Here is a 12,787-nt window from a genome sequence, read left to right as displayed (position 1 = left end):
GGCCTGAAAAATCAACACATCTGAAATGAATTCCTTTTCCTTAAAAAAACAAAACAAAATAAAACCAAAAAACCCCAATAAATATCCAAAAGTAAACCAAAAACCCTGCCATTTTTCTCCAAAGGCTTTAATTTCTGTGCCTGGGGCCACTATTTTCTTAGATAGAATGATAATTAGTTTGTTCAGTGGGTACTTTGACTCACAACACTCTTCTTTATGTCGTCTTCTTTTCCTTTGTAACCCCTTTCTAAATCTTACCACAAATTTTCAGAAGTTTGCTTACCCATTGTTTTAGAAGCTGCCTTCTTTTTATACCTTGAGGATACCACAGTATCATTAGGTTGTCCCACTGACTTTCTTTTATTTTCACACCTGTCTGACTTCTTTTACAGGTTATATCTGCCATCAGTCATACTTTTTAACTCTACTCTGTATATTGTCGAGATTTTTGTGGGTAATTTAATTGTGCTGCATTCATTGTATTCTATGTTTAAACATATTTAGAAGATGGAGGCATTGTGGTAAAATTGGCAAAATCATTTACTTTCCAAAATTAAGAGTAGCCTAAAGCTTTGTTCTGTTACTCAAGTTTTATGTTCAAGTCATCCATCTGGAGAATTCATCTATGATACAAACATTGATATAGTAGGCAATGAGATGGCATTGTGGATAGAGTGATACATTTGGGCCAGAAAGAAGTTAAAATCTGGTCTTGGCTCTTTAATAGTTATGTGATACTGGGTAAGGCACTTAACCTCTTTCTTGACCTCAATTTCCACATTTATAAATTGAGAGTAATAATAGCATTGACCTTATGACATTGTTGTGAGCTCAAATAAGATAATATATGTAAATTACTTTTCAAAATGTAAAGGTGCCATATTAAATGCCAATTGTTAATAAGAATATATTACCTTAGAAAATGATATTTAGTATTTATTACATAGTGGGGTTTTTTTTTTTTTTAAAGGAAACCTTGTAAAATATTCATAGTTTTATAATGGATTCTCTTTTTTGTGCTGTAAAAATGGAATTGTTTTTTTTTTTTTTTTGTCTTTATATATCCAACTTCAAAATGAATAAGTATTTTTTTTTTAAATTTAAAAAATAAGGGTAGAAACATAACTATAAAGAACTAGATAGAATCTGTTTTTGTTTAGTTTTTAGTCTTATATGATGCTTTGTGATGCTATTTGGGGTTTTCTAGGCAAATATACTAGGTTGGTTTGCCATTTCCTTTTCCAGACATTTTATGGATGAACAAATGAGGCAAAAATGGTTTTAAGTATTTAAAACTAGATTTGAACTCATGAAGGTGAATTTTCTTATTTCAGGCCTAGTACCTTTTCTTCTACTTCACCTAGTTGTTTTTTCATAAGGAATACAGCTTAATGAACTATTCTTACTGATTTTCTTCTGTCACAAATTTCTCACATGCATGTGGGAGTGCCAGGACTAGCACCCAGCTCAATATGAATCATGATGCAAAGATGTACTTAGGGGGTAATAGTCTCAATTAAAAATCACTAAGATATGTACGTGACTCTTCATAGGGTTTTGCTTGTCTCTACACAAATGTCTTATAATTCTCCAGCCCATCTCTATATTTTTCTCTTGACTTCCACAGATGAGACAGAGTATGAGTATAGTGGAAGTGAAGAAGAGGAGGAAGAAGTACCTGAACAAGAAGGAGAACCCAGGTAATAACTTAAGTGCACATTTTAAAAGGATACTTTGATCTTGGGAACTGTAAATCTATCATTAAGTCATACTTCTTATGCTTAGGAGAATTCTGAGGGAATTTTAACATGACCTAGACATGTTCCTTAATTTTTTAGGCCTATTCTTTTATTCCTTAAAAAAATTGTCTGTGAACTTCTGCTTTCCCATTGTCTCAAATATACTCTTCCCAAACAGACACTTGTCTTCACCTTCCTAGTGATTGGTATACTTCCAGGAATTAAATAGTTTATATTTCCCCCAGAACCATCTTTAAATCTGTGTTTTGAGTGTAGAAACTGTGAGCTTTTTGCTTGACTTCATGAATTTTGAGAAATTAAAACAGCTTGATTTGATAGCTTGAACCTAGATTATCTGATGAAGACAGATATTTGAGAATGTTGGGAGCCTGCTAATGTGATTTTAGGGAGGTAAAGCATGAGCTGTGAAATTGAAAGTGCAGTAATTGATCAAAAGGAAGGCAGTTTAAGATAAGAATAAGTTTAGGAACCATCAGAACATATCCTAGAGAATGGTAACCTAAAAGAGCCTGAAATGGGTTAAGAAGATTGAACAAGGAAAAGGTGGATCATATTCTTTGTATTATCCATATTCTGTTTGTGCCTAAAGATTTTCATGTGTTCATGCTTTAAGAATGGAAAAAAGCACAACAAATTTGTAGGTGTTTATCAAAGTATTATAAGTATCTTTATCAAATATTTCTGCTGACTTTAATTGGCATTATTAATAATATTGAGCAGTTACTTACAGATCAAAAATAAGCATTTATTATGTATCTGTTATATTTAGTCATTCTAGAAGCTGTGACAGAGTTTTTAAAATAGTCTTCACTCCAGGGGACTTAATTTTGTTGGTATGGGGAAGATGGCAACATTTAATGTAGATAAGTAAATACTAGTCCATTTAAAGAGGATAGGTATCCCAAAACCCAAAGAAACTGATCAACTTTTTTAAGTTGGCACTTGAATCAATCTTTTAACTAAGTGCTAAGGATTTCAAGAGACTATGGGGGGAAAAGTGCATTTCAGCAATGACAAAATGACCTGTACAAAGACAGAAAAATGGGTAAGAAAATGGCCATGTTTAGGCAACAACCAGGAGGCCATTTTGGTTGGAATAGGAAGTTCTTGAAACTGAAATGATTCTGGGAAAGGCAGATTAGAATGAGCAAAGATGTTAAATTCTAAGCTACAGCATTTCTTTCTTCAGGGAGCTATTGAAAACTATTAAGCAGAGATTTGAGTGTGTGTGTGTGTGTGTTTCAGGTGATTTGTCATGTAGGCTGGAGTGTTGTGAAAGTACAACAAAAGCAACAGACAGATCTTGAGGAAATGAGGATGGTATTGGGAGGAGGAGAGATGCAGAGAGAGAGAGAGAGGAGGAGGAGGAGGGAGAAAGGGACAGAGTAAAGAGGGTCAGATACAGCACATGGCTAATGATACAGTGAAGGAGAAAAAGTGGTCACATAGTTTGGAGTAAAAGTATGAATGTTTACAGGAGTAGAGAGGAGTTGGGCAATAGTTTAAATGTCAAGAAGGCATTTCTTGACTGAGAAGAGGATTGAGAACTGAGAAAACACACCAGATTTTACAATTAAGAACTATTTTATTGGTCCTTAGTCAAGTCTTATAATTGGAAACTAGATTGCAAAGAGAAATGAGTGGGAAGTGCCGAAGTGGAGGCAACATATGTAGTTGTTTTTCCTTTAGAGGAAATGCAGTGCATTACTATTCAGGGATTGGGGAACTGAGAAGAAGAATGAAGTCCAAGTGACGTGGGTATGAATTTTGAAATATCCTTGGAGACCTATTACTAGATTTAGATTTTGTAACCACTAGTTCAAGTATTAAGGGAAATTTGAAAGTAAAGAATTACATATGTGGTTTTAGACTCCTAAAAAGTATTAGGCAACTGCTGCCTATCCAGGATTGTTTGAGCTTGACAGCATATAGAGCAGCAGAATGAGCTTTTCATCTTCAGTCTTCATTCTCTTTGAAAAGCCATAAATAGCTTAAAGGAAACAGAACAATTACTTGGTTTCTAAAGTGTTTAAATACTTTGACTCGAAGTACATTAACAGGAGTGCAGAAATAGTAGCCAGGAGAGAGCAATCAGAAAAGGGCTTCCTGGAAGAGGTATAGTATGAGCTATGTTTCTAAAAAAGAGTAGAGTTTATGTATGAATATGTATACATATATTGTATTTGACATATACTTTAATATATTTAACATGTAATGATCTGCCTGCCATCTGGTGGAGGGGGTGGAGGGAAGGAGGGGAAAAGTTGGAACAAAAGGTTTTGCAAGGGTCAATGCTGAAAAATTACCCATGCATATATCTTGTAAATAAAAATCTATAATTAAAAAAAAGAAAGAAAGAAAGAAAGAAAGAGTAGAGTTTAAGTAGCTACATATACAAACTATTTTCTTTTCCTCAGCTTCACCTTTTAGAATTCTCAGATCCTACCTCTGGCCACATCACTCCTGCTCAAAAAACTTCTGTCTCCCTAAGATCAAACACAAACACTTCTATTTGGCTTTGACAACAACCTACCTCTAAACTTCCCTTTCTAGCCTTATTATACATTCATACTACTTTCCTTCATTTACTTAATGGTCCAACAGAACTGGCATTCTTCAAATTCTTTACATGTGATGTTTATGAGAAATGTGATATGGACAAATTTAGACATCTCCATGCTTATTTGTGCTAAAGCCTTCTGGGCTCATATTATTCTGATCAGCCACTGTCATTTATATTGTACCTTGACTCTAACATAGTGACATCATTTTGGTTCTCTTCACATCAGTCCATCAACCAATGGTACTCTATTTCTTGTTTTTATGCAGTTTATTCTGAAGCTTGCAATACATTTCTCTCCTCACCTCTGTCTCTTAGAAATCTTAGTCCTTAGCTTGTATTCCACTGTCTACACAATGGCCACATTCTGTATTATTTCCCTTAGTTATTAGTATCTTTTCTCCTTTCAGCCCCTTTCTAGGTTCAATATATTGGCATTACATAATAGTAGATTTTGGACTTGGGAGGGAGATTGAGAAGATTAGTTTTAAATAGATGATGGTGGTAGCATATCTAAGTATACTTGTGCTGTTTGCAGTTGAAAATATAGTACCTGACATGTAAGTATTTTAGTAAATATTTGTAAAACAAATGGGTGAAATAATTACTAATAATTATAAATTATAATTGATGAAATATCAGATTCTTATTTATATTATATATATTGTATAATTATGTAGAAATTATATTATAAATAATTGTAAGTAACTGAATTAAAAATGTATGCTATGAGGGCAGCTAATTGGTGCAGTGGATAAAGCACCAGACCTGAGTCAAAATTTGACCTCAGACACTTAACATATCCTGGCTGTGTAACCCTGGACAAGCCATTTAACCCCAATTGCCTCAGCATGCATTCCACCCCCCCCAAAAAAAAAAATGTATGTTATAAATTCAGTGGTGCTGAAATACAGGTGATGAATTAAAGTTAGGCATAAAGATTCTGACAGTCTTTATAGAAAGGATTAATAGAAGCCATGAAAATGAAGAACTCACCAAATGAATAAATTTACAATAAGAACATTAGGTGGTCTTGACAAAGAAGTGTTAGAACTCAGGTTTCAGAGTAAGATACATTTTTGGACATGGCCAGAGTGCAAATTGATTTTGCTTTACGCTGCATTCTTGTTACAAATTTTTTCTTTCTTTGTTTCTTCCTTCTTCCCCTCCCTCCCTGCCTTTGTTCTTTTCCTCTCTTCCCTCTTTCTTTTCCTCTCTCCTTCCTTTTCCTTTCTTCCTGGATGTCATTAAATAGATGCCTTTTAATTGAAAAATAAAATAGATGCTTGTTAATGGAAAAATAAAAGTTATATCAAAGAAAAAAAAAAAAAGGAATAGGAATCTGAGATGAGGCTTCCATAAGCTCACAAGGTGATTTATTCTTGTGGCTAACCCTTAATTCCTCTATGTGTGTATGTGTGTCCTTTTTAAAAAAAATAGTTCCATTGTTAATGTGCCTGGTGAATCTACCCTTCGACGGGATTTCTTAAGACTGCAACAAGAAAACAAGGAACGCTCAGAGGCTCTACGAAGACAACAACTTCTACAGGAACAACAACTCCGAGAGCAGGAGGAATATAAGAGGCAGCTCCTGGCAGAAAGGCAGAAACGCATTGAGCAGCAGAAAGAACAGAGGAGACGACTGGAAGAGGTAGTGACAGGATGAAGGGTTCACTGTGGTTTTTTTTTTTTTGTTTTGTTTTGTTTTGTTTTGTTTTTGTTTTACTTTGGTTGTTTTAAAACAAAGTAGCTTTAAGACCCCACATGTCTTCAGGAAAAAAACTTCTACTCACCCAGGCATAGCCATTTAGAGTCTGAGGAAGAGATTTTTGTCTCAAGTAAATAGTATCCCCCCCCTTGTCCCTTTCCCTTCACTAGATGATTTCAATAAGAGAGCAGATGATCCCTCATCAGGAACATAGTAGTATTCATTACAAATTCAAGAGAGATGATCCAAATAAAAAAATTAGAGTGTTGGTAACCTTGGAAGGCACAGACTCAGTTGAACTTTGAGGTCAAAAGACTGGGAGGGGGGTAAAGTAAGTGGGGCATCAGAATGTGGTGACTGGGTGGGGATTGTTGGTTTGGTTTGGTTTTAAAAGGCTGCTTGGTAGCACATTGAATTCTGGCTTTGGAGTTAGGAAAACTTGACTTCAGATCTGATGTCAGACCTTTATTGTCTCTTTGATCCTGGCAAGACACTTAATCTTTGTTTGGCCAAGTTTCTTTAGCTATTAAAATGGGAATAATAAACATTACCTAGTTCTCAGAGTTGTTGTGAAGGTCAAATAGGATAATAATAAAATACTTAGCACAATGCCTTGCAGATAGTACATTCTATAGTGCAGATAGAATACTACGTAAATGCTAGCCTCTATTATTACTACTTTTTTTTTTTTTTTTTTTATCTAGGGGAGGCATTTGAAGTTAAGTGATTTGCCCTCAGCTAATAAGTGACAGCTAGTGTTTGAGGTTGGATTTGACCTCACGCCTTCCTGACTCTACTTTACCATCTAGCTGCCCCTGTTATGTTCTTTATATATTCTTTAAAAATTGTTTTGTTTGGCTTTAAAAAACAAAAACAAAAAACCTTTCTCTTCCCAATAACTTCTCACTTTACCCATAATTAATTATTGAGCTTCTGTTACCAAGTACCGTAGCGATACTTAGAGAATTCAATTACAAACAATGAAACAATCCTTATGCTTTATGAGCTTGCGTACATATGTCTGAATAATAAATATATAAAGTTATGCAGAATATTTTACCTAAATGCAGAATAAATACAAATATACATCAGGTAGTTAACACTTGTTTGGGAGACAGGGCCCTAGAAATTGTTAATTAGGAAGAACTTCATGTAGGAGGTAGTGCTGTTTTGAAAGGAATCTTTGAGGCAGACGAGGATAGAGTCTATTCCAGGCCTGGATGGATGATCAATACAAAGTCACCACAATGGGAAATGAAATATTGTGTATAAGCAAGAAAGAAAAGCCCATTTTGGTAAATTCTGGATGCATGAGAGGAATTAATTTCATTGAGACCAGAAAGATAAGGCCACATTGTAAAGGGATTTAAAGCTAAGTAGAGGAGTTTTTTTTTTTTTTTTTTTAAATTCTAAAAATTGTGAATAGTCACTGGAATTGATGATGATGGATTTGGCAACTTTGGAGAGAGCAGTTTCAGTTGACAGGAGTTAGAGGTGAGAGTCCATTGCAAAGCAAGATAAGTTTTTTAAGGGAGGCTACAAGCATCAATAGCATTTTCAAGGATTTGGTTCAGAATGGAGATATAGACAACAGGGAAAGAACCAATAGTAGACAGGGAAAGATTGATGATTGGAGGGAGAGGAAAGGAAATGAAGTTGTGTTCTATTGGAAAAGATGGATATTTATGAAAATCATGTTTAGTTTCAGTCATAAGAAAATGTTTTTATTGGGCACCTAATCTTTGTTGGACATTGAAGGATAGAAAAGGAGTATAAGATGTGCAACTGATCTGAGAGATCAGGAGGTTTTAATGACTTACAAACTGACATGAATTTGTAAAGTGATCTAGTAGCCACCCTCCTCCAACTCTCCTTATAAGTTTATGCGATTGTAGATTACATTAAAGAGAGGCATTATGTTCAGGATAGGGAAGTGATAGTCCTTCTGTACTCTGCCTTGGTCACACTATGTTCCAAAATACTACATTTAGTTCTGGGAACCATAGTTTAGGGAGAATATGGATTAGCTGGAGCGCTTCAGAAGAGTATTCTTGGTAGGAAGGACCAAATGAAGATCATTTGTAAGAAATGGAAGTTTTGAATTGTAGAACATTTAGTGGAAGTGTGATAGTTGTTAAGAATTTATAGCACTGATAGAAGGGAAGAGATTAGCTAGGTTTTGCACTAGCCTGGGCTATAAATTCCTGGGCCTGGAAATGGGAAGACTCATCTTTCTGAATTTAAATCCAGTCTGACACTAGCTGTGTGACCTGGAACAAATCACTTGACCTTGTTTGCCTCAGTTTCCTCATCTGAAAATGAGCTCCAGTGTCTTTGCCAGGAAAACCATAAATGGGATCACAGAGAATCTGACACAAATGAAACAATTGATTATCAAAGGGAATAGATGTTGGCACTGCTTAATAGAAGAAATTGATGGAGAGTGTGTATGTGTAAGGAAAAAGTCTTAAAAAATTGAAGCTCTCTAAAAGTTTAATAGGCAAGATCAGAGACTTTATTTCTTCTTTTTTCTCACAGCTTATTACAGTACCTTGTACAGCTCTTAATATATGCATGTTGACTTAATTTTAAGCAAAAAATGACTTCTCTTGTAGGATATAATCCTATGAAGAATTTGTGCTGGTTATTGGTTAGATCTTGGTTAGCCTAGATTGTTTGTAAATTCCCTTTCCAACTGTGGGATGCTTTGATGGATTAGGCCATATGACCTCTGAATTCCCTTCCAGCTTTGTGACTGATTATTGGTCATTGCTTTAGAGATGATCCACAGGATTTTAAAGGGCATTATCTCACTTGATTCTCATAACAAATGAGGCAGGTTAGTAAAGGACTGAAACTGAGAATTAGGAACTTGCCCAGGATACCCAACTAGTAAGTTCATGAGACAGAGTTTTGAATTTAGGTCCTGAATAACTTCTGGTTTATTTTACATGGTCACTATTTTTGAGAGAGAGAGAGAGAGAGAGAGAGAGAGAGAGAGAGAGAGAGAGAGAGAGAGAGAGAGAGAGAGAGAGAGATAGTTTTGTGTGTGTGTGTGTGTGTGTGTGTGTGTGTAGAGAGAGAGACTAATTACCCTTATTTTTTAATATATGTAAAACTTAGATTTAGGGGCAGCACAACAAACACACTGGAGGAACAAGTGAAATAACACATTTAAAACATTTTTTAAACCCCAAAGCTCTTATTACTGTTTTTGTTGTTGTTAACATCACTATTATTATTATAATCATCTTGAGTGTGGAAGAGATGGATCTTTTTGCCAGAAGTCCTAAGGTAACTTTTATTACACATGTCCAAGCAAGATCATGACTTATGTAGCTATTATTTTGTGTTTGTTTGATGAAGTATACTGTAAATTGTACCATTTTTTCTCCCTAATTCCTCACAGTGATCAATTAAATATAGAAGCATCAAGTGGTTGTGATTTGCCCTCATTGTACATGTTAATATATCCAAACAGTAATGAAATAGTTTTTATAGTTTGAATAGAAATTTAGATATTGATTCATATTCTGTGTCTGATTAGAGAATCATTTAATTCTTGTTATCTGTGTTGAATCATTAAATTTTGATCATTGAATTCTTGATTAGAGAAACATTGAATCCTAGTCATCAATGGTCTCTGTCAGGAAATATGATTTTAGTAAAGTTTAGGGTTAGATAACACTTATACTAGACCTGGAATTGGAGTTGATTGAAATTCAAATCTGGTTTTAGACACTTACTAGCTATGTGATACTGGGCAAGTCCCTTCCCCTTGTTTTTTCCACTGATAAAAATAAGAATAACAGAAGCATCAACCTTCTAGAGTTGATGTGAAGATCAAATAAGATAATTTGTATAAACTATTTTTCAATGTAAAATATTTTTTGATATACAAATATTAGATTTAATCAATATCTTCATCCCATCATGTCCTTTTCTGGGAACTCTTCTGTACTGTAGCTGGGAACATAGTGTCCTTCAGGATTTGAAGCCATAGAGAGAAAAAATGTTTTGGTACTATATACTACCAGTCTACCAATAGATATTGCTTGCTTACCATTATGAGAAAGAAGGGGACAATGGAAGGAGAAAGGAAGAGGAGAGGAGCCTAATACCAGTGGTTCTTGAAAAAGAGAAGATAATGCTCAGTGAGTGTAAAGTTTGGTTCCCAAATTTCTGGGAATTTAAGAGCAGAAATATGGGAGAAGAGAGTTTATTATGGTGAATTCACATGCCTCAGATGGCCAAGTCCCTCATGGCATGCACTTTTTGGTACACTAAAGTATCTAAAGGAGTTAGAACTTCTACTATCTCTTTGTCCTCTGTGACCATTTCATTACATCCCTAATTATAGGGCTTCTCCTTTTTTATTTCTAATATAAATAAGTTTGTTTAATTGTTCAAAATATTTTTCATTACCATTGCCACATTTTGAACTTTGAGACTTCCTTACTAAAAATATTTTGGTTGTTTCTTAGGGCAGCTAGGGGGCGCAGTGGATAGTGCACCAGCCTTGAATTCAGGAGGACCCGAGTTCAAATGTGGTCTCAGACACTTAACACTTCCTAGCTGTGTGACCCTGGGCAAGTCACTTAACTCCAGCGGGGAGGGGGGGGGGATATTTTGGTTGTTTCCTACTAATCTGTTGTATTTCTATTTGCTCATCTGTAAGACAGTACCTATGTGGTTGTACCTATTCCTCCTTTTCTCTGAAATGAAAGGAGAGGAGTCCCTTTCATTGAGACTTATAAGCAGTTAAATGGGAAGAATTTTTAAAAATTTGGTTTCTTAGAATTTATTCTCATTCCTTGAGCTTTAATTATGATCCATTTTACAATTTCTGGTGATAGGATTCTCTTGATCTTTCTTTCTAAACTTTTTTTGAAATTTGCTTCCTGAAAGCCTATGGAATATAGATACTGGTATAATGAAAATGCAGAGTTCCCTAGTTTGACATTTGGGTGACTTTGGATAAAGTATTTAACTCTCTGAGCCTCAGATATTTCATTTTTTAAATGAGAGGGTTGAACTAGATAAGATCTAATGTTGTGTTTACCCCTAAATCTGTGATTTTTTTTTTTTTTTTCCATCCAGTGTTCTTATTCCTTGCTATTACAAACTACCTTGCCAGGGCTTAAGTGACTCAAAAATGCCAAATTGTTACTTTTTAGGTGGGAGGAAAAACCCATGAAACAAACAAAAAAAAAAATTTGTTAGAAATAGAGGAAAGGAAAGAGATCTAGTATGGAAAGTAATTGTAGAACTTGGGGAGCTGAAAGTTTTAAACAAATAATGATAATAAATGTGCCAAGTACTTACTATGTATTTCTTGGCTATGAGTCTTAGAAGGAGGAAACTGTGTATGAACTCCCTAACCTCCCCCCAAGGGTTTTTAAACAATATTTTAATGCATTTTAAAGAAATAAAATATTTTCCTCATCAATTCCTTCTTCTTTATCCTGTCATAAAACATTCTTTGTTTTGCAGTCTGTTTATTAAAACCTTTCATTTGCAATATGATTTTTAATATGCATGGAAGTCATAAAACTATGAAGAATATTGATGTGGTCATAAAGTAAGGCAAGACATTCAAGACATTGTCTTAACTGTTTTACAGAGATGCTATCTATCCTGTTTAATATTTGAGATAGAGATTCTGCAGTCTCCCTTGATAACCCATTCTAGTTTTTCATCACCTATAGTATTGAACTGTCTTCTTGGTTAGTGATTTTTGAAGCTGGAGAACAACAGACGTTTGGGAGAAGCAAAAGAGCTTCTCTTTTCCTCCCATTATTAAAGTTGCTAATGTGGAATCCCCACACCAAGTCTTTGCTAAGATTTGATGATTTTGTTGTTTGTCCCTTGTGTATGATAAGGACCAAAATGACATTACGATATTAAGGTATAATATCTGACTATGGTTGGTCAGACCAATATGAGTTCAGATCACTATCACAGATCAGGTACATACAATCCATTTGATCATTTGGGAAGGAGATGTTTCTAAATTTGCATATCTCATATTTCTTTTGAAAGCCCATGAAAATTAGTAGGAAATTCTTCAAATGAATTTCATTTTCAAAGACTATTATTTGGTATCAGAATAACTTTTAATATCTTGCTGTGAAAGAACCTTTTTAAAATGTCAGAGACAATTATTGACTTAGAAAATAGAATAGTATTTGCTCAGGAATCTTAGGAAAATTTGTAAATCTTTGTACAGTGCTCTCTAAAGAGAGAAAAGAATTTTAAAAGTCATGATGACATCAACTTGCAGAAGCCAAAAATTCAAAGATTTAATATTGTTTTGGATGGAGGAGAGTTTTATAAGGATGAATTTGAGAATAACATAAGAATTCACTTCTTTGGGATTTTGTCATTTGCATCATACTTATGGTATTAATTCATAGACGAATGATATTTAATTGGGCCTGTGCACATTTATTTTGACATTGTTTTTATGTTCTAGTGTAAGAATAGTTTGAATTATTTATCAAGATATAATGTTGGAGCTTTATGTTAATAGATTTAGTTAAATTTTTTAAAGACTAGAAGTTGTTAGGACAGCATAGTTCATGATGAGGACTGATAATTTTTAAATTGAAGATGTGGGACAAATGAATTGGGGTATATAAATATATATATAAATATTAAAATGGAATCATTAAGTTCCCTTTTCCCTTCTCTTAATCTTGGGGTCAATTCTTGCCTTATAGAGGCTCATCCTTCATCTTTTTTGCTCTGGAAAGAATA

General features: G+C 34.4%; 1 protein-coding gene across 9 annotated transcripts in view; it reads left to right on the top strand.

The window, feature by feature from the left end:
* The window catches only part of MAP4K4 (mitogen-activated protein kinase kinase kinase kinase 4), a 239,599-nt gene that overhangs the window by 176,089 nt on the left and 50,723 nt on the right, over window positions 1-12,787 (top strand). For all 9 annotated transcript variants that reach the window (XM_074299761.1, XM_074299757.1, XM_074299760.1 and 6 more), the window contains exons 11-12: window positions 1,628-1,700; window positions 5,761-5,971. In XM_074299761.1, coding sequence (XP_074155862.1) covers window positions 1,628-1,700; window positions 5,761-5,971 — 284 coding nt within the window. The remainder of the gene's footprint in view (window positions 1-1,627; window positions 1,701-5,760; window positions 5,972-12,787) is intronic.

The sequence above is a fragment of the Sminthopsis crassicaudata genome, chromosome 3 (genome assembly GCF_048593235.1).
Source record: "Sminthopsis crassicaudata isolate SCR6 chromosome 3, ASM4859323v1, whole genome shotgun sequence".
In the NCBI taxonomy this organism is placed as follows: Eukaryota; Metazoa; Chordata; class Mammalia; order Dasyuromorphia; family Dasyuridae; genus Sminthopsis; species Sminthopsis crassicaudata.
Note: the sequence above shows the minus strand (reverse complement) of the source record. Positions and strands in the feature narration are given on the sequence as shown.